Below are 23,463 nucleotides of genomic sequence, written 5' to 3'. Positions count from 1 at the left end.
CACCTTAAAATGGCTATAGATTACTATTCAGCTGTCTCATGTCTATTTTAATTTTAGTATTTAGCAGTTTATAGCGTTGAAGCCTGATTTTACAGAACCTGGCTGTTTTTTGGGTAGTCTAACTCTACAACTGTAACAAGACATATGTCAACAGTTTAGGTGAACGGTTTTAGGAGGGGTGTGCCGAGAAATCTTCAATACCCTAGTGAGGAGTAACTAATCTTTGTGTCCCACCCAGTGAGTTATAAGTGCATCCCCACTGTCCATTTTCTGTTTCTAAGCTTTCCTTGCTGTTCTCCATCTATTCTAGGGTTTTTTTTTTTGTTTGTTTATTTGTTAGTTTGTTTTGAGGGGTTTCTGGAGCGATCCTGATGGTCATTACAAGAGAGAGTGGGGACCCAAAATTAGAACCAGGCAAGAACCAGAGAAAGCTCCTCTCCCGAGTCCCGAAGGAAGTTTACTGTTTTGTTTCTGCAGACTGCTCAGTGCTCCTGGTTGTCATTCCAATGACCTTGGATCCTGCAAGGCGGGGTATGGGCTTCTTCCATTCCATGTGGGAGATCCAAATGGAGGTGGGTGACCTCAGAGTTCTCGGCCTCCGCAGGCACTCCAATTCCCCGTGGTCTCCTTGGCGGTTGGGACGTAGTCCTCGGAGCTCGTACTGATAGTCCTTGGTGAGGATCTAGGAGTCTTCAGGGTTGGCATACAAGCCTCCTCCTGTCTACCCTCAGCCTAACTGGGCTGGGATCAACAGGCACCCACACATAATCCCAGAAGACCAAATCTGAGTAATTCCCCTCTGCAGCTTGGGATGCTGCCGTGGCTCTTTGAGCACTGCCTTTAGACCGCAAACTTCTTGGCATAAATCTTACAGGTCAAAAGGGAATGTGATGATGCATGTGAAGGTTTTAACAGAAAACAATCTTTAAGCTAAGATATTATATTCAGTGAGGTTATTCTCTGGAAACAAAGGAGAAATAAACTATTTTCCAAACAGCCAAAAACTAAGAAAATTTACCACTACCAAGCCAGGTTCACAATAAATCCTGAATGGAATTTCTATTTTAGAGGTATACATCATGAACACATATACAGTGCAAAATTTATTAACAGAATAGATGTGACCATAAGCCAATTAACAAACTAATAGGAATTACTTATCTATCAATATTAGTATTGACTATAAATGCATTAAATTCCCAAGACAGAAGACAATGATTGGCTGAATGGTTAAGACAAAAAAAACCAAAAAACAAAAACTATTTGCTGCCTGTAAGAAATTCACTTCATAGGTAAAGACATGCATAGACTAAAATCAAAATAAGCTGGAGTAGCTGTACTCATACCAAATAAAAGATGTTAAACCACACACTCAGAGAAACGGAATGTTACATACTCTGGTAAGATAATTCACTGACATAATTCAATCATAAGCATAAGCATTCAACATAATTCAATATATAAAGCAAGTATTATCAAACTCAAAAGGGGAGATAAATACCAGTATGGTAATAGTATGGGACATCAGAAATCCACCATCATCATAGGATGCCTCATTTAGACAGAAAATCAACACAAACATACCATAATTGAGTCACACTACAGAGCAAAACGACCTAACAGACATTCACAGAGCTTTTAACTAAACATTTACATAACTTACACCTCTTCTCATGGGCAATGGAACATTTTCTGAACAGACCATGTATTAGACCACAAACCAAGTCAAACTGAATTTTTACAGCCTGAAATCAGATCATGTATTCTCACAGACAACAAATAAAATTTGAAAAAAGAAAATGAACGATAGAAGATTTACAAATAATTGGAAATTGAATAACACGCTGCTGAATGATCAATTGATCACTAAAGAAACAGGCAAAAACGAAAACTGAACATATCAAAAGGGAAGCTAGAGCCATAAAGGCTTACATTTAAAAACCAGAAATATCTCCAATCAAGTATCTAGTTATCCATCTTAACCAGTCAGAAAACAAGAACTAAATCACAAAGCAGAAAGGAACAAAATTGAAATTTAAAAGGAAATAGAAAAGATCAACAAAAAAATGGTGCTTTTTAGAAAAGATAAAGTGAAAATCTTTAGCCTAACAAATAGAAAAATGCAAATGAATAAAATTAGCAATGAAAAAAAGAGACATAATACCAGAGAAATATCAGAAATTTCAAAGAAATGAATGAATAACTGGATATATTTTACCTACCAAAAGTAAATCAAGAAGAGAAGTGATTTAAGCAGTCTCACAAGGTACAAGACTGAAGCAGTAGTTAAATCTCCCAAGAAGCAGAAGTCCAGGTCCTGATGGCTTTACAACTGAATGCTATAAACCATTATAGATGAACTAACTCCAACCTCTTTCAAACTAATTCAAACTACTGAAAAGGATGGAGCCCTGCTAAACCCTATGAAGTCAGCATTAATCTGATATTAAAACCAAAGACAAAAGAAGAGAACTAAAAAAAAAAAAGAGAACTACAGACTAATATGTTTTTCCAACAGAGATGCAAAAAATTCAACAAAATACTAGCAAACCAAATCCAAAACTACATCAGAAAATCACACATCATGATTCAAGTGTGATTTCAATGTATGCAAACCAACAAAAATCCTAAGTCACATTAATGGAAAATGAGTAATCACATCACCATCTCAACAGATACAGAGAAACCACGTGGTAAGAGTGAGCATTCCTTTACACTGTACATGCTTAATAGATTAGTGTGGCAGGAACATACCTCATAGTATATGGGAAAAAACTGAAAGCATTTCCATGAAACAAGGCAGGAATATTTATTTTAACTATATGTACTCAATATACTATTAAAAGTTTACCAGCAGAGCAATTAGGAGAGAAAAACAAAAAATAGAAAAGGTATCTGAATTAGAAATAAAGAAATTATATTCAAATGATTTTGTACATGGAAAAACAAAAGCTCCACCAAAAAGCTGTTTAAGAACTAGATTTAATCAAAGAAACATAAGATCTCCACAGTGAAATTACATAACACTGATGAAAGAAATCATCAAGGGTACCAGCAGGAACACCCTAACAGCAGACAGAACTCAGAAGATAAGTAACAAACTTAGCCCAAGCTTTGACAAAGGTATCAAGAATACACAGTAATTGTTACTGGACATGTGTATGTAAAAGAATGAACTTAGCTCTGCTTCTCACCACATATAAGAATCAATTCAGGGTGGATCAGGGATCTAAGAACAGTTTTGAAACTATGAAACTACTAGAGGAAAATAGCACAATCTAATCAACACTGGCAGATCAAAGAAAGAACATCCCATAAAAATGAAGCTGCTGCTTACTCTTCGTCTGGGCTGGGGGAAGCCATCTCTGTGCCGTCGTCTTGTTCGGGACCGTACCTGGATTCCCGGCCCTTTATTAAGTGGGTCAAAGGACTCTAGAATAACCAGCAGAAAGCACAATGTGAGGTAAACAACTCACAGATTTTAAATGACGACTTAGATTGGGGGAAGAAGTACCATGTAACCATCACTATATTCAATTATTTTGCTTGCAAAAAAAGGAAAATTCCACTTGAATATACTTTAAAAATGTAACAAAATAAAACTTTATATTCACAAAACTCTCTAATAGTTACCACAGGAAAGGTTAAAAGAAAAAAAAAAAACCCAAATCCAAATGAGTCACACACAAGAAGATCACAGTACAAGTTAACACCCATAAAATCAGGTACTATTTGTACCCAAGATTGTCTCGAACGTAACGACTTAATAATGCCAATTCAAAGTTGTGCAAACCTTCTAAAATAAATCTCATTCAGAGCACAAGTTATGCTACACAAACCTGATGGAAAATCTGCTTCCAGATCCTGCTCAGTTTCTCCTTTTGAGAACTGCTTCAATTCTGAATCCGCATCTGGTACAGCATTTGACTTTAAGGCATAATGATTCAGCTCCTCTTCCCAGCTATGCGGGGTAGATACAGCCTCTGACTCAAGATCACCACTGTACGTACTTCCTTGATCTAAAATGTACAGAAGACAAATAAGCTCTCAAAATAAGTCATCTGACATACTCAGAATCCTCCCTGAACCCCTGAATAGCAAAAGCTGCAGTGAATAATTATCAAGGTACAGTGAAGGAAAAGTAACTTGGTCATCAGCCTCACGTGACTGGATTAATATTCTCTGTAGGCACTTTGAAGGATTACCTTAGTAAACAATATTTTTGTGGTAGCTTTTACTATTCTCATTATTAAGAGGCACTCATCATAGACATTCGCAAAAACTGCAAACAGCAAATTCAAGAGAACTAATACTTTACTGGCTTCCATTACAACACACAGTAGTATTTCTAAGAACCAAAATATATGTACAACTACAAACCTTTTTCAAATATCTTGGTGTCTAGAAAAAGTTCCTGTTCAGAAGTTTGAGATTCTAAAGCAAAAGAAAAGCACATAATAACAATTTATATTATACACAAAACAAACTGTTTCTCAAGTGAAAATGACTTTTCATATATGAGTCATACATACCACAGTGTTCCAAATAAAACACGTCATATGGCTAAAGAATGATTTATTAATCAAATCAGACATTTACGGTAAATGGGATAAACAAACTGCACCTGTTAACGATGGCTACAAATCTAAGTAACAGTTCTAGAAGTCATAGAAAGGCAGATCTTTACTTATGATTTAACACTTCTGACTTAATTAAAACCTTTTTGACAATAACATGTAGGTAAATACACAGCTTTAATCAAAGATTAACAATATGCGTTAAGCTGCTTTTCACCACTTAACAGATTTACTAATGCACTGAAAGCTGGACAGACTCAGGAGGTAAACAAAAATTAACAAGCCATCACAACATGGAAGTAAATGGAATACAGTTCAATTACAAATACTTTCTTAGAAAGCTCAAGGACTGACTAAAGGGTTGTAACATTTAAATGCTTTTATTTATACAGGAAAAATGTTTCCCCTGAAAATTAAGGACAAATTGGCCAACTCTCTTGATCTGAGATTTCTCCTTTTTTTCTTTCTAAACCATTTCACTTCAACTGTAAAATGTCTGATAACCACTAGGTGTCTGTCTTGAAGCTTAGCTGTTCTCTTTTTAAATGTCTTTTTATTATTTTACTTGAAAGGCAGATTTATAGAAAGACGAAAAACAGATTTTCCATCCATTGGTTCACTCCCCAAATGGCCATAATGATCAGAGCTCAGAGAGCTCTGCCAGTAGCCACAACTATCTGACTGTTTTCTGGTCTCTGCTTTCACAAGCCATAAGAGGGAGCTAGGTTGGAAGTAGATTAGACCCATATGGGATATCAATGCTACAGGCAGAGGATTAGCCTACTATGCTACTGCATCAGCCCATTATTTAATTTTCAATTCAAATCAATTTTAAAATTCAATTTAATTTAAAACTAATTTAACTTTTTAATTTAATTAAATACACACAGACTTTAGGGGAATTACGGTCTCACCTCTCTAGGACTATAGCATCCATTGCTTCATGTACAGAACAGGAGCGGTAAGAGTCAGGTTGGACCATGGAACTCATATGATAGAAGCCCACCTGACATGCGTAAGGGCTTTGATGGGAGAAGGCTGGGCGGGGCCAGAGTGCACATCTAACAGTACAAGGGCGGGATTGTAGGAACTCTACCAGTCTGCAACTCCCTCTGGGGAGCACAAGAACCAGGCTGGAGATGGGACAGGACAGGCAAAGTTGGGTCAGGCCTTAGCATCTACTGGTACATACAAGAACCAAGACAGGTTGTGGACCAGGCTGGGCTAGGCTACCAACACCCAGCAAGAGCTGACACTGCTGGTCGGTCATGCCAGGCTGGGTTGAATCACTCACCAGCACACACAAGGCCCAGAGCTGGGAATAAGCCTGGTAGGGAACTCTGGGGACTACCCTGTTAGGCTGCAGCTCCCACCAGGGCTTGGGACAAAGCTGGTAAGGTAGCAGCACCCACAGATATGTGTAGAGGCTGCTTTTAAGGACAGGTAAGACTGGTTAGACTATAGCATCCACTGGCACTTGTAAAAGTCAGAATGGCTGTGGGATAGGCCATGCTAGGCTGCAGTTCCTACTGAGTGCCAGGACTGGGGGCTGGCCATGTCAGTCTGGGCAGCAGACCCACTGGCATTTGCCAGATGTATCGCTGGAAATGTGTGCAGGCTGGGTCTGGAGATGGGACAAACTAGGCTGGGCTCCACCACACACCTCAAGGGTAAGGGAGAGGGCAGGCTAAGCTGTGGCACCTGCTGGGTTACACGAGAACTGGGTCTGGGGGTGAGTAAGGCTGGGCTAGGCTGTATCACACATGAATGAGAGTGAAAATTTTATTTAAAAAAAGAGAGAGAGCTTTCAGAGGTACCAAGTTTAACAGATCTACAAGGTGTGATATTTAGATACCGTGTAGGTTTCAGACACACCATGACTTCATAAATCTTAAAATTACTTATCTGACAATGTGCAAATGTGTTTCTCCTTTCTCTGCTTTTAAAGAATATACCAACCTCCCTGGGACAGAGTCTTTTCCTTCTCTTCATCTTCTGCGATCATTTCTGCCATTTCAAGGAGATCAGCTTCAAAAGGATGTGTGGGAAGTTTTTCCTTAATGTCTTCAATACTCTCGGTGACTTTGTCTTCATTATCCATTGAGGACGGAATAAGCATAGGAACGGGCATCTAAAAAAGAACAGCAAATTCAGAAAGTGTCTTATGTAATAGGTTTGGCATGTGCAGTATAATTTGTAAGATGATTTAGGTATTAAGATATTTTTTAAAATTCAAGAAATTTTCATTGTTTATGAAGAAACAGTCATGCCTTTGTGACTTTTTATAAGATTATTAATTATATCTCTTAGAAACTCTGTGACAGTGTGTTCTATATGAGCCACACATTTCACTTCTGCTCCAGCTCCCTGCTAATGAGCCTGGTAAAGCAGCAGCAGATGAGCCAAATGCTTGGGCCACCGCATCCACACAGGAGTACGGGCTCTAGCCTAGCCTAGCCCTAGCTGTTGTGGCCACTGGGAAGTGAACCAGAGGAAAGAAGATCTTTCTAACTCTGCCTTTCAAATAAATCCAGTAGCTTCTTTTAGATCTCCCACATTGGTGCAGGGGTCATCTTCCTCTACATTTTCAGGCACATTAGCACAAAACTGGAGCAGAAGTGGATCAGCCAGCAACTTCACGTGCTACACCACGGAACCAGACCTTAAACCTTAAAAAATAAAAATAAACCTTAAAAAAAAAAAGAATGATTCTACGACATACTTTTAATTTCATTTTGCTTATATTTCTTGCTTAACATTTTAACATGCTATTTATTTTAAGAATTCAGTATGAGGAAAAATGTACTTCCAAAACAAATACATTTTGCTTTAATAAAAAGTAAAAAATATTAATCAAAAATTTTTCCCAATGTTAGAATTTAAGATTCTCCAAAACATAGTTGCTAATCTTTTCAAGTGCTATAAAATGTGTATTTTAAAATGTTACATTGTGTCTGTGAAAAGTAGTAATTAAAGCAAAAGCAATCAACAATATTCTCCATATTAAATAATAACAATATGAGAACAGACGAGAAAAAGGTATGTTTTTAAAAACGGAAAAGTGTCTTCACACAGGTATAAAATTTTAACATCGAAAAAGCATGTTAAATTATATTTAACCGGAGAATGAGTACTCACTGGAACTGGAATTCCAAAAGGGACTGGAGCATACTGAGTGTAAAGATGGAGGGGTATGGGTACGAACACTGGTACAGGAACTGGCACCACAACAACCTGGGGCAGACTTGGAGCGTCTTCTAAGGAAGAAACAAACAAAACACAGAGGGTTAAGGAAGTGTAATACAGCTTCAACAACCAAGTGCAAACTCCAGGAACACACACTGAAAAAAGGACAAACGGTCATAAATGGTTATCACTACACAAAAGCTTCAAACTAAACTCCTCTCACTATTAATAAACAATGAACTCAAAAGGAGAAATAAGTATGACATTTAAGATTAATGACTAAAAGAAAAAGGAGAATTTTTTACTGACCCTGAAAGCACAGATAGCAAAAGTGAAAATGGACAAATGGGATTACACCAAGTTACCATGTTTCTAGAAAGGAAACAAACAATAATCTACCAAAACATTTGCAAATTATCTGACAAGAGATTAATACCAAGAACATACAAGGAATTCAAACAACTGAACAATAAGACACAGATAATCAATTTAAAAAATCAGAAATGGGAGCAGCTGTGTACTTCACTAATGAAGACACTCCTTGGGTTGCCCAGACCATGCGTCAGGTGCCTGGGCTGGAATCGGACTCTCTTCCACTCACTGATGTGCGTCCTGGGAAGCAGCAGTCCATGGTTTAAGTAGTTGGGTCCCTGTCACCCTGACAGGAAACTCAAATTAAGTTCCTAACTCCATACACTTAGCCTGGTCAAGTGGGTTGTTTTAGGCACTTGAAAAAAAATTTTGTTTATCTGAAATTCAGAGTTACAGAGAGAAGAGGAAACAAAGAAAATGATCTTCCATCTGCTGGCTAATTTCTTCATTTTTAAAAAACATTTATTATTTTTTTAATATTTATTTTTATTGGAGAGGCAGATTTAATTTTTTTTTGTAAATGGAAAGGCAGATATACAGAGAGAAAGATCTTCTGCTGGTTCACTCCCCACAAGGCCACAACAGCCAGAACTGAGCCAATCAGAAACCAGGAGCACAGAGCTTACTTCCGGGTCTCCCAAGCAGATGCAGTGTTCCAAGGCTTTGGGCCATCCTAGACTGCTTTCCCAGGCCACAGGCAGGGAGCTAGATGGGAAGTGCATACGGACCAGCGTCCATATGGGATCCCAGTGTGTGCAAGGCGAGGATTTAGCCACTAGGCTATTGGGCAGGGCCTGCTTCATTTTCTCAAACAACTACAATATATATAAATATATAAAAACACATTATATTTATTATATTTTTATAATATAATAATAATTATATATAATATATATAATATATTTATATTATTTAAAGATTTTAAGGTTTTTTAATTGAAAAGGGAGGTAAACAGAGAGAAGAAAATACAGGGAGCTAGGGAAGTGAAGCAGCTGTGATTAGAATTTGCATCCACATAGGATCTCCACACATGCAAAGCGAGGACTTCAGCCACTAGGCTACCAAGCAGGCCCTCATGTTTAATATTTTTAATTTGTTTTTCATCTATTTTTAAGTCACAGTTTCCTGTTTCCTTAAACTGTTACTTTATTTGAGGAAGAGAAAAATCTCAGACCTACAGGTTCATTTTTCAAATGCCTGCAACAGGCGCTAGTGTTGTGGCATTGTGGGTAAAGCTTCTACCTTACTTTGCACCCATCCCACATGAGTGTCTGCTTCCTGGATATTCCACTTCTATCCAGCTCCCTGCTGATGCCTGAGCAACACAGCAGATTTCCCAAGTGTCTAGAAAGCAGCCAAAACGCTCAATGTGCTGTGCACATGTACAAATATGGGAGACCTGGAAGAAGCGACAAGTTCCTGTGTTGGGCCTGACCCACTTTATTGGTTGTATCCATTTGAGAAATGAGGCGGGCCCTGCACAATAGCCTAGTGGCTAAATCCTTGCTTTGCACACGCTGGGATCCCACACATATGCCAGTTCATATCCGGGCTGCTCCACTTCCGTTCCCAAGGTTGACTGAGTTTAAACAAAAAAGCAAACATTCGTGTGTGTGTGTGTGTGTGTGTGTGTGTGTGTATAACATGAACAAATGATCTGAATAGACATTTCTCACACAAAGAAACAATAACCAAAGAGGGTAGGCTTTTGCTTTGGGACTCTGGAGGCCCAGGTGCTACATCAGCATGTCTGCTTCCAGTTCCAGGTTCTGGCTTCCAGATAAGGCAGGTCCAGGAAGTCAACCATTATCTCACAACAATCAGACATCATCTTATTCCAATTATGGCAGCCATGATTAAAAAGATAAAAACAGGCAGGCTACTGTTGAAACTAGGGGAGAAAAACTTACCCAAGTCATAGGTGAGAGTTTTCCAGGTCCACTGGGGCCAGAGAAATCTAGAAACCATGGATCAATTACATATTCTTTGAGACATAACTTATACTTTTCTTTATCTAGAAGTCCTGCAACTACCCTGAAAACTAAATTCATTGGAACTGGCATTTTGGTGCAGTGGACAAAGTTGCCATCAATGATGCCAGCACCACAACGGGTTCAATTCCTGCCCTACTTCCCACCAAGCTCCTTGGCATATACCTACGAAAGCAGTGAATGACAATCCCTGTACCCACGTGGGTGATTCAAACAAAGCTCCAAGTTCCTGGCTCCTGGAGCAGCTGGGAATCATAATGGCGCCCACAGCACATGCTGGTGCTACAGGCAAAAGCTTAGCTTATGATGCCGGCTCCATGTATTTCATCTATTTAAAGTGAATTCATTGTTGCCATTGAAACCATGTACTAACTAGAAAATTATTGAAGTAAAACACAGAGAGAGAGAGAGAAATAACAATCACTAGTGAAGATGGAGAGAAAGGGTAACTCATACACTTCTGATAGGAAGATATATTAGTATAACCACTATGGGAAGTAGTATGGAAAATAGGCTCTTCATAACACTAGAAACAGAACTAACATATGATGAAGAACATATACAAAGAAAAAGAAACTAGTATATAAAAGAGATCTCTGCATCCCCATGTTTGCTGCAGCTCTGTTCATACTGAACAGGATATTACAAACAACCTAAGTGTCCAATGACAGATGAATGGATAAAGAAAAAGAAATGGGATATAGAAGGGTATTTCAGGAGGTCTGTAGAAAATGGAATTACATGTTTTTCATTTTGGTGCAAAAAGGTTTTGAAATGCATGAATAATTTTTTCTAATATCAATTTGCATAAACTTTCATTTTTTTAAGATTTATTTTTTCAAAGTCCAACAGACTGCCCTACTGACTAAAGTCCTCGTCTTGCATGCTCCAGGATCCCACATGGGTGCCGGTTCTAATCCTGATAGCCCCACTTTCCATCCAGCTCCCTGCCTGTGGCCAGGGAAAGCAGTCGAGGACAGCCCAAAGCCTTGGGACCTGCATCCACATGAGACCCAGAAGAAGCTCCTGGCTCCTGGCTCTTGGCTTCAGATCTGCTCAGCTCCTGCTATTGCGGCCACCTGGTGAGTGAATGAATGGATGAATGATCTTCCTCTCTATATATCTGACTTTCCCATAAAAATGAATAAATCTTAAAAAAAAAAACCAAACAGAAATTGTCCTAAAGGATTTATGCAAATATTAAAATATTTATTCAAGAAAATCTGCACCATCCCCCAAATTCAGCTGTGCTCAACATAAAAGGCCAAGAAGAATGGGGTCTTCTCGCAATCATGCATTATTGCATCTCCTCAGGAGGAACAGGACACCAGCATTTCTCATCCCTTCCAACTGAAAGCTGAAGAGGTAAAATTCCTAGTGACTGTGGACAAGAGCGAGAGTGTTTCTGAACAAGCTCCCACCCACATGTTAGGAGCTCAACACAAGGAGAAACTGCAAGAATGTAAGAATCCGATTATCGCCCTCAGCCCAGCTCATTTGCAGGGCAAAAGAGACGAACCAAGAAGACCAGAGGCTGCCACCCCAACAACCACCCACAGAAGCAGTTCAGAGCTCTCTGAAACTCTCCTAAAGGGATGTGACTTATATGAACAGGAACACGAAGCAGTTCACAGAAAACGCACCACAAAATTTCAGCATCTCCAAATTAAAAGCCTACTTAATTAATTCTAAAGCTTATGCTTATTCTACATCAGAGTCACTAATGAGCAGAATTGAGGGATATGTACACTGTGTGGTTATCAATGACCTAACTTATCAGGCTGCAAATGGAGAAAAACGTAATTTTCACAGACAGGCAATATATATATATATATATATATAACTAAACAATACTTAGGAAATGGTGGATATTCAATGTATTCCACATCACCTTCACCTAAAAAGAATAAAATAAAGCCAAGAATACCTGTCTGGCATTCTTTGTTTTGGGTATGTGGCTTACAAGAGGTTGCTTTAGTCTGTGTGATGGGTTTGCACAACAGAGCTTTGTTCTTCAAAAGCCTTGGAGGTTGGGAGGCTGGCAGCTTCAGAGCATCTGTCTGCGTACTTGCCTAGCAACAAAAAACAAAGCAGAAGCCAAAGGGGTTTTTAATGTCTCATTAATTATAAGAGTTGTAATAATTGTATAAGAAACAGCATCTTGAAATTACATGGAAGATATGGTATTTATATGTACATATATATAAAATCAACAAATGTTTGAAAAATATATTTCTGAAATGGCGATAGCAGTCAAGGAGTATATTAACAACTGTAAATTGAATTCTATTGCATTTAATTTCCATTTCTTTTTAGCAAGAAAAATGCTATTTGTGTTGTAACACATTGTTGACTAATAAATAACAAGGTTGGCTGAGTTTAAAATGAAAACCATTACTTCTTGCTAGAGTCAAGTCAGAGCACTGACTGTCAACAAAATAAGGAATATCAGAATCACGTATGATTATTTAACTAACACAATCAAAGATGGTACAGAAGTTATCCTGGTGACCTAGAAACACTCTAGAAATGCCACTGTTTCAGTCCTTTTAACTTGTTTTTTCTTCTTTTAAGAGATAATCACAAAATCATTATTGAGTGAAATAAAAGGAAAAGTTACTTAATTGAATCTACACTGGGAGAAGAGTGAGCCAATTTTTAAAGTAAATATTTATAATCTGAGTATATTACAAATTATTTAAAAACTCTAAAATATAACATATGTGAATCTGAACAATTCAATTCAATATAATTTTCAAATCATTTCAATGAGTACATAAAAATACTAAACATTTAAATACAAAATACCTAATTAATCAGAAAATATTCTTAAACAAAGATTAAGTTTAATGAAGTTTTTAAATAATAAAGAATAAAGTAAATCAGCTCAGATATTAATATTGCACAGAAATGGAAAATTAATAATATCATTAAAAATGATCATACTTACATCCCCAATGATTTTTGCTGTTACTGTTGGAACTGCACCTGTATGAAAATTAAAACATAATTTTCCAAATATTAAAAACCAATACTCCATACATAACAACATCCTCATTCAGAACAATATGTGATGATTCAGTAAAAGAGACAAGCAGTTCTCAAGAAAAACTGACGTGGGAATTGTGGGAACACCATTGAACACTCTACTATGGCAGAACAGTCAGTCACAACTGCTCAGAAGAATGTCTCAGTGCTGAAATGAACCCCTCTAAGTATAAACAGTACACAGACGCTTGTCTGTCCTGCTTAGTCCAAGTTGTCCTTGTCTATCTTTTATGAAAAAGAGCTCACTGACTTAAGGAAGTGATCCAGCTAGCCTAACAAAGTTCTAATCACTGGTTTAAGGAGTCATTTGAATCTTGACCTGTGAAAACCATGATGGCCAGAAGTGTCTATAGGGGAATTTTAGGTCTGGGCAGAATGTAATCGCCACCTTCACATAAACCCACAACAACTAGAGCACATCATGTCATCATAAATTCCCTAAAGTGGACAGCATCACCAAACAGTTAAAGAGAAATTCTTAGCAACACTGACCAAAGAGGAACTTGGACATGAGCTTATCAAGCATCTTTCACTTCCAATTTCAATCTATAAAAACTTTGCCCCTTAACTCTTCAGGAAACCTGGAATTAGGAAAAGCTGCCCACTCCTTGCTCTGTTGCTTGCAATAAACACCTGCCTTCTTCCATCCCTCACCCCAATGTTAGTGAATGGCTTCCTCTGTATTGGGCTAAGGACCCCGTTGGGATATTGTTTGGCAACAGTGGGAAAAAGGAAGAAAATCAAAATGATATTTAATTCAGAAACACTTGGTAAATATTCAAGCCATACCTTGTAAGACACTGTTAGAATTCACTGTGGGCTGAGCAGCAGGTGCACTTGCCAACGATACCACATTAGCTATAACTGGAGTAGAGTCTTTTCTCAAAGACGGGGGCCCTGATGAAGCAGCTTGAACCATGGAAATACCTGCTGATTAAAATAAACAAAGAATGAAATGCTAATAAAAACTAACATTTCAAAAAAGGTTAAACAGGACTTTGAGGTTTTAATAACTGCTGTTAGAGCAGAGTTACTTCAGGATTAACTGGAGTTTGATTTTCTATTTTTTAATTAGTGAATCAGTGAAGCTTAAAAGTTTTTCATATAATTTATACTTGTATAAAAACTCAACAAACAGTCTCATTTACAAAACCAATAACAATCCCCACAGCACAATTTCAATGAAATTCACATGATAGAGTAAATCAACATTAAGGACTAGCCTGTTACTTAAATTTCATCTCCCCATGAAGAGATTGTGTACGGTTTTTGGGGTAGAATATATAAAAAGATACAATACATGTATTTTATTTATTTATTTTCATTGGAAAGTCAGATATACAGAGAATAGGAGAGACAGAGAGGAAGATCTTACATTCGCTGGTTCACTCCCCAGGTTCTGCAATGGCTGGAGCGGAGCTGATCCGAAGACAGGAGCCAGGAGCTTCCTCCAGGTCTCCCATGTGGGTGTGCTGGGTCCCAAGGCTTTGGGCTGTCCTTGACTACTTTCCCAGGCCACAAACAGGGAGCTGGATGGGAAGTGGGGCTATCAGGAACTAGAACTGGTGCCCATATGAGATCCTGGCACATGCAAGGCGATGACTTTAGCCAATAGGCTACCACACTAGGACCTGATATATGTATTTTAAACACCATGCGATTTAGAGTATACTACCTTGGTTCATGGTTTCAAATCCCTTTTTAAGAAAGTGAATGTGAATATATTCTATTTTAAAACAGTAGTTTTGGGTCAAAGCAGTGGTATAGCAAGCCTGCAGCACTGGAATCCATTAGGGGTACCATCCCATAGGAATCCCGTATGGGCTCAAGAAACAGTTCTTTCACTTCTTGATCCAACTCCCCGCTTATGGCATGGGAAAGCAGGAGAGAATGACTCACATCCTTGGACCACTGCACTCACGTGGGAGACCAGGAAGATGCTCTTGGCTCCTGGCTTCCAATCAGCTCAGCTGAGACCATTCAGACCATTTGGAGAAGAAACCAGAAAATGGAAGCTCTCTATCTCTGGCTCCCTTTTTCTCTCCCTCCCTCCCTTTGTAATTCTTTCCAGTTAAATCAAGTTATCATCTTTTCCCAAAACTAAAGTATCTATAATGTCTGTCTACTTTAATGCACTCAAGAAAGCTTTAAGGTGTTCAATTAAAAAGAATTTGACAATGCATTTGAATAAAATTAAATTGATGTTTCATGAAACTAACAAGAGTTTATAGTTTCTAATTTGCAGAACAATAGTTATCCCCAGCTTTGACTAAAGACTATGCTGCTTACTTAATCTCCATTTTTACCTGCACTGTTTTGAGAAGGCGGGTCACATACACTTTGCTGGTGACAGAACATCAAAATACACAGTAGATTACAAAAATGTTTTATTTCACCTCTCCATTTCAAGGACTCACTGAGTTTACCCTGTCTTTTACAACCATCACACTTGGCCATCTGAAAAAGAAGACAGTTAAGAAAGTAAGGAATGAATTATCTATAGTTGAAAAAAATAAAAACAGGACACACATAAAAGAAATTAACTTATAATTTAGATCATAAAATTCAAGGCTGATTGTTCACAAAGGTAAATATCTATTTTGTAAAAATGTTATAATCAACAACAATTTTTAAAACACTTTACATAATAATCAGCAGTGAGAAAAAACAAATTTTGAACAATCTCCCTCAGACATTAGAAGGTAAATTCATTATAATCAAATAGTCACAATTTGAAAGTATGTCCTATATAGGATATTATAAATAAAAAGAATCACTTTCATAATATTAGTCTTTTCTAAATACAATTATTAGAGACATAAACATTCAATACTTATAACTTACAAAGTACTAAATTAATTCTTACATAATGGAAAAAGAGATACCAGGCAAATGGAAACCAAAAATAAGTAGGAGTAGCTATACCAGTAACACAGAAAACAGACTTTATAAATCAAAAACAGTAAGAAGAGACAAGCAAGAACATTACATTTTGATAAAAAGTTCAAATCAACAAGAAGACAAGTTATAAATTTTTGGACAGCATAGCCATGGTGTACAACCAACAAGACTACCCAGACATATACAGAAAATACAATTAGACCTAAAGAACGCAAAAGTCGTCAACAGATCAACAGTTAGTGACTTCAACACCCGTCTCTCTTACCAACGGAATGCCTAGACAAAAACTCTATAAAGATACCTAAGTGTTCAAACACTATGAAGCAGACATTTACAAGATATTTCACCCAACAGCTACATAATACACACTTGTCTCATCAGCAAATGCAACATTTTCTAGGATAGATCACATATCAGGTCACAAATCCAGTCTCAGCAAATTGAAGTCAAACCAGGTATCTTCTCAGACCATAAAGGAATAAAACTAGAAATCAACAAGAAAAACAATGGAATACTCATAAACAGCTGGAAATTAAGTAATATGCTACTGACTGATCAATGGATCCCTGAAGAAAATTTAAAACCCTAAGTAAATGAAATGAAAATACAACATATCAAAAATCTACAGGATATAGACAAAGCAGCAGTTGGGGCAAGTTCACAGCATTAAGTGCTTACACTAAAAAACAAAAAAAAAAAAGAGGAACATCTCACATATTAAAAATTAATGCACCTTGAAGACTTAGATAAGAACAAATCAAACAAAATCAGCAGGAAAGAAATAAGTATTGGAGAGCAAAAACAAGTGAAATAGAAATTTTAAAAACATTTTAAAAATCCACAAAATTAAAATTTATTTTTCTTAGATGAAAACATAACCCTCTATCCAAACTACAAAGAAAAACCAAAAAATGCAAATGAATAAAATCAGAGATGAAAAAGGAGACATCATAACAGACACTACTGACCATTGAAATACAAACATCATAACACACACTATTAAGAATCACTGCTAATGAACTGGAAAACCTCAAAGAAATGATGAAATACCTAGATACATAGAATTTACCAAAAATTAAATCGAAAGACACAGATATTCTAAATGAAACCATAACTAGTAATAGGATTGAAACAGCAATCAAAATCTTCCAGAAAACGCCTGAGACCTGGTGGCTTTACTGCTGAAGAGTAGGTAACTAATATTTTTCAACAATTCCAAAATACAAAATAAGACAAAACTATCTCAAATTCTTCTTATGCAATTACCATCACTCTTGTACCAAAACCAAAGACATGAATGAAAACAAAAACAAAAACAAACAAAAACCCCTGCATAAAACTATAGGCCTATATTATTAATGTGTATAGATTTAAAAATTCCTAAGAAAATACTAGCAAATTAAATTCTAAATGACACCAAAAAGATCACATTCTATGATCAAGTTAAATCTATCCCAGAAATGCAAGGCATGTTTGAACATTCAAAAACCAATAAACATCATAAATCACATCAAATGAATACAGAACAAGTATCACATGGTAGTCACAAACAGATGCCGAGAAAGATTTTGATAAGATTGCCCATTCACATATGATAATAATCCCCGACAAATTCAATATGGAAGGAACATATCTCAAAATTATAAAGGTTATAATAACACAAACAACAGGCAATATCATGCTGAATGGGAAAAAAAACAAACCATTTTCCCTCAGATCTGGAAGAAGACAGAGATGTCATTACATCTGCCCTTAAAAAATGATGAAAGAAATCAAGAACATAAAAAATGGAAAGATATCCCTTGCTAAAATATCTATACAAACTAAGACAATTTATAGATTCGATCAATTGTTATCAAAATATGAATGACATTCATGCCCACTGCTGCAGCACATACACAAAACAACAATGACATCCTTTAAACAATTTTTTAAATTCTCAAATTCCAATGGAAATACAAAAAAAAAAAAAAGGAAAAAGAAAAAAATCAAGCTAGATTAATCACAATACCTGACTTCAAAGCATACTGCAAAACTACAGTAAAAAAAGCAGCACGGTGGTATTGTAAAAAAGAAAGTTACAAAGGGGCCAGCATGATGGCTCAACTACCTAATCCCTTACGTGCAAGTATTGGCAAACCGCACGAGTTTGTGTCCTGGCTGCTCCACTTTCCACCCAGCTCCCTGCCTGTGACCTGGAAACGTAACACAGGATGACGCAAAGCCTTGGAACCCTGCACTCATTTGGGAAATCTGGAGGGGACTGTTGGCTCCTGGATTTGGATCTGCTCAGTTCCAGTTATGGCCACTTGGGGAGTGAAGCAACAATGGAAGATCTTTCTGAGTCTTTCCTTTTCTCTGCAAATCTGTCTTTCCAATGAAAAGGAAAAAATCTTTTAAAAAACAGAAAGGAAGGAAGGAAGCAAAGAAGGAAGGAGATCTATGGACTAGAATAGAGAGCCGAGAAATTAATCCATGCACATACATCAATTTTTGACAATAAATACTAAGGATAATATTATAGGGCCTGGCACAGTGGCCTAGCGGCTAAAGTCCTTGCCTTGAATGCGCCAGGATCCCATATGGGCACTAGTTCTATTCCCGGCAGCTCCACTTCCCATCTAGCTCCCTGACTGTGACCTGGGAAAGCAGTCGAGGATGGCCCACAGCCTTGGGGACCCTGCACCCGCGTGGGAGACCTGGAGGAAGTTCCTGGCTAGTGGCTTTGCATTGGCACATCACCAGCCATTGCGGTCACTTGGGGAGTGAATCATCTGATGGAAGAACTTCCTCTCTGTCTCTCCTCCTCTCCATATATCTGACTTTCCAATACAAATAAATAAATCTTTAAAAAGGGGGATAAAATTATAAACAAATGGTGCTTGCCAAACTCAATATATTTAGAAGAATGAAATTAAATCTACATCACACACACACCACCCCAAATGAGTCAAACCCCTAATTTAAGACCTGAGACTATGAAGTTGCTGGAGGACAATGTTGGGAAAAATTGCAAGACACTTCTAAAGCGGATGACTTCTTGGACAAAGAACACGCCACAAAACTGAAACTAAACAAACTCAGAAGCTCCTATACAGCATAGGAAACCATGAGTACAGGGAAGAGGCAGCCAACACAATGGGAAAAAAATATTTGCAATTTATCTATTTGACAAAGAAATAATATCCAGAATATACCAGCAATCTTAAAAACTCAACAACAACAATAACAATAAACAACAACCAATCCAGTTAAGAATTGTATAAAGGACCTCAATAGGCAGTTCTCAAAAGAAGAAAAACACAAAAGGCCAAGAAATAGATGAAAAAAACATGCTCATTATCACTAGCCATTAGGGAAATGTAGTTCAAAGCCACAATGAGATATCACCTCACCCATGTCGGAATGGCAAAAATGCAAAACACAGGGTAACAAAAGTTGGCAAGAAAGTGAAGAAAGGGTAATTCCTACACACTGCTGGTAGGGATGTGCATCCACTGCACAAAACAGTGTGCAGATTTCTTCAAAAACTAGAAACGGACTTGCCATGTGTATGCAAGACATAACTGCACCATCATGTTTCTAGCGGTTGTGATCACAGTAGCCAAAATCTGGAATCAAGGTATCCATAATCAGATGAATAAAGAAAATATGGTACATGTATATATAATGGAATATTATTCAGCTATAAGGAGTGAAGTTCTATGATTCCAGCAAAAGGGATACAACTGGAGAACATCATGTTGAGTGAAAAAAATCAGATACAGAAACATATACCACCTGTTCAACATATGCAAGAGCTAAAATTTTTAAAAAGACATGCCTATGTGTATCAATACTGCAGCAAGAATAGTCTTGTGAAACTTTACTTACACCTTTGTCAATACAGTGGTATAAAATGTCTTACCGATATGTTAACGATAGGGGATTACTTTGAAAATGTATAGTATACCAGTGAAATGATTACGTTATCGCTTCAATTGTCATATAGAATCACTGTATATTTTCCTACTATTTTAGGGCCATTTTGCTTTTCACTTGCTAAACTTCCTATTCAGATCCATTAAGCCTTTTTAGTATGTAAATTCAAAATGTTATCTAAAAAACTAAAAAAATAGAAAGGGAAGTGGGTAGGCAGGAGAGACAGAGGAAGGGAATGTCACTATAACCTTAAAGTTTCATCTACTAAGTATATTCAATCTGCTAAAACTAAAACTTAAAAACAAATTTAAAGCTGTTTATATGTCAAGAAAATTTTTCTTCATACTACACAGAATTTTTCTGTTTTAGGATTTATTTATTTGAAAAGCAGAATTACATAGAGAGGGAAAGACATAAGAGCTCACCCATCTGCTGGTTCAGCTCCCAAACGCCCATGACAGTGGGAGCAGCGCCAGTCTGAAACCAGAAGCTGGAAATCTGAAGTGTGTTCTAGCAGCCCAAGCACTTGGGCCATTCTTGGCTGCTTTCCCAGTCCCAATAGTAAGGACAAGGATTGTAGGAGGAGCAGCTAGGACTCAAACCAGCACCTAACGATATCCTGGTGCTGCAGGTGCCACAGCAACTGGCTGCTATGTAAAAGTGTAACAGCAGATACTTTACCCCCTCCCTTGAAAAACCCAACAAGGTGAAGTGCATTTACCTGATAGAACAAAACCGTGTGTTTGGACATGCAATCCTCACAGCAGAATTCCTCGACCTTTCCTCCCAGGTTATTCTGTACCAATTTGGGAGATGTTTGTAAACAATAACTGCACATTTTACAGTGATTTCCCCAGCGTTTTGCCAAGTCATGTTTATAAAGCAATTTGCAACCTAAAAAGCAGAAGACATAAAATTAACATTAGGGAAAAATGCGATGTGTCTACATTATTAACTTAATTGACCCAGAATATAATTTTCATATTTCGTTCAGACAAATTTGTAGATCAAAAGATAGAGAGTATTAAAGCGACTAACATTTTTATAAAATGAAATAAAGTTAACATATTATACTCTAGTCATAGTTTTTTATGGAACCTACATTTAACCATATAATTATACAGTGTCACATGTTCTTTTGTGGTCAAAAGGTTTGAAAACCACCTTTCCAGACTAACTTAATTCACAGTAACAGATTGTAAACTTAAAAGGATTCATCTAAATAATAGAAATGAACTAGTTCACATTGGTTTTATGTTTAGACCTCTTACATTTACAAAGATAAGGTCTTTAAAACAACAAAAGGTTTTAAACAAAGGGTGATATAGCTAGTGTGAGAACAAAAAGTTTACTTTTCACTAATAATGTTATTCTTCATATCAGTATCTTTTATGTGCTACATTAAGGACAGTTCATTTCAACATCTATGTAAAATCAATGACTAGAGTCTAAAAAGTAAAGTAAGCATAAATAAATCATAACAGCTTGGTGTTACACATAAAGAATAAAATGACTTTTTAGCAGTATCTTAAATATCAACTACCTTTAAAACAGCTAACATACTGGGCAGACAAGACAATCTGTCGTTACCTTCACTGCAGAACGACTTGTCAACACCCGAGAATCGCACAGTCTCCTTGATAATCTTCTCAATTTTACAATATTCACATATTGCCATTACATTATTAATTTTCTTATATTCATCAGAACAATTCTTGCCACAGAACTGAAACATTTTACCCTGAAGAGAAACAATAAGTATTAAATAAATATTTGGTCTACTTTGTGGAAATCCTTACCCATCTTTCACATCAGCAATTTTGAAATGAAAAGCTAAAAAGAATGCGGGTGAATCCATTTATACGCAAGTTGTTTTTTTTTTTTTTAAGGCAAAAGTATTTATTTATTTGTTTGAGAGTCATGGTGAGATAAATAAAGAGGGCTCTCATCTTCACCCCCAATGCTTGCAATGCCTGGCACTGAGGCTGAGAAACAGGAATGCAATCCAGGTCTCCCACACCGCTTGCAAGAAGCCAGTTATTGTGAGTCATATTCAGTACCCTGAAAGGTCAGAATCAGTGGAAAGCTGGAATGGAGGAGGTGGACCCAGGGATTGAACTCAGGCACTCTGGTACAGACAAGACATACACTTCCCAAACTGGTATCCTAACCCAGATGACTGCCTTATATACAACTCTAGTGAAGAATGCATGCTTTACCTTATAGTCAAGAAGTTCTGGTTTTGTGGCAAAAAGCCGGTTACAGTGTTGACATTTGAGTTTCACAACACTTCGTGCAAAGCCAACGTGCTGGGACTGGGCAGCAAGACGCTGGAGGCCGGCTGCAGCAGAGCTACTGATGGAGGTGGGAGAAACAGCGGAGGTGTTCGCTCCCCCTGCAGACACGGTTGAGCCTGTGGGGATGCTCACAATTACTTGGCCCTGAGACAAGGGCACTACTGAAGAATTCATTCCAGTTGGTTTGTTGAACAAATTCTGAAAAACAAAACAATTTTAAAGAAAGGTGGCTTTAATCATTGACTCAAACAAATATTGCATACTTACATATGTCAAGTTGAATTCTAGGTGGGAAAGGGAGAGTTATACAATTGTGAACAGGCAAAAACCCCTGCCTTTGGGCAGTTTGCAAATGAATGAAAGAGGAATGAAGGGGAGGATCTCACTAATCTCAAAAAGGAATATATTAATCTTCAAGTCAATGAAGTAACCATACAATTTTATAAGAGGTAGCTAGACGTCATGTTCCAAATATAGAATGAAGTAAGACTCAAAGTTTAATAAGACTGAGATAAAAATGTAGGCAATTTAGGCATTAGCATCTGTGTGATCAGTTGATGTTATGACACTGAGTGCCATACCTGGAAGGCTACCACACAGCTGTAGCTGCAGAAGTTACGTATGCTTCCGTCGGACATGGCCAGGTGATACTGAGGGATGGCTGAGGTTTTACAACTGTTACACGGGACTTGTACACCTTAGCAAATCAAAAGAAAAATTAATGAGAAACACACACATGTACATGAGTGAATGTGAAATAAATAAATTTTACACAACACAAAAAAAATTCAAGTGACAGGTCAACAAGCAGCAGAAACAAACTAAATTCTATCAATGTCACATATAGACAAAAACTACCTTAACATTAAATTTTTCTTCATAAGTAATCCTTCTTAAAACTACAAAATATATGAATGTTAAAATAAATTAGGTATGGATAAATAAAACACATTAAACAAGTCAGTTTGTAAAAGGAGTCTTTTAGTAAAGTAAGAAAACACAAATATGCAAACAAGCAAGCAATCAAGAAATAGGTTATATTTAACAACAAAATTCTGAAACATTTTAAATTTGTCTTAAGAAATCTAAATTTCTGGGGCCAGCACTGTAGCACAGTAAACTAAATCTTCGCCTACAGAGCCAGCATTCCATATGGGCACCAGGTCATGT

General features: G+C 37.2%; 1 protein-coding gene across 2 annotated transcripts in view; it reads right to left on the bottom strand.

The window, feature by feature from the left end:
• Positions 1-23,463, bottom strand: part of ZMYM4 (zinc finger MYM-type containing 4) — a 132,418-nt gene that overhangs the window by 33,708 nt on the left and 75,247 nt on the right. For both annotated transcript variants that reach the window (XM_040974189.1, XM_040974190.1), the window contains exons 11-23: positions 22,875-22,990; positions 22,216-22,491; positions 21,587-21,737; positions 20,718-20,890; positions 15,481-15,631; positions 13,964-14,104; positions 13,077-13,114; positions 12,054-12,198; positions 7,716-7,834; positions 6,537-6,708; positions 4,381-4,434; positions 3,840-4,019; positions 3,338-3,432 (exon numbers count right to left, since the gene is read on the bottom strand). In XM_040974189.1, coding sequence (XP_040830123.1) covers positions 3,338-3,432; positions 3,840-4,019; positions 4,381-4,434; positions 6,537-6,708; positions 7,716-7,834; positions 12,054-12,198; positions 13,077-13,114; positions 13,964-14,104; positions 15,481-15,631; positions 20,718-20,890; positions 21,587-21,737; positions 22,216-22,491; positions 22,875-22,990 — 1,811 coding nt within the window. The remainder of the gene's footprint in view (positions 1-3,337; positions 3,433-3,839; positions 4,020-4,380; positions 4,435-6,536; positions 6,709-7,715; positions 7,835-12,053; positions 12,199-13,076; positions 13,115-13,963; positions 14,105-15,480; positions 15,632-20,717; positions 20,891-21,586; positions 21,738-22,215; positions 22,492-22,874; positions 22,991-23,463) is intronic.

Source organism: Ochotona curzoniae, unplaced genomic scaffold, assembly GCF_017591425.1.
Source record: "Ochotona curzoniae isolate NIBS_2020 unplaced genomic scaffold, NIBS_Ocur_1.0 contig_2404, whole genome shotgun sequence".
NCBI lineage: Eukaryota > Metazoa > Chordata > Mammalia > Lagomorpha > Ochotonidae > Ochotona > Ochotona curzoniae.
This window is presented reverse-complemented; position numbering and strand designations above follow the sequence as displayed.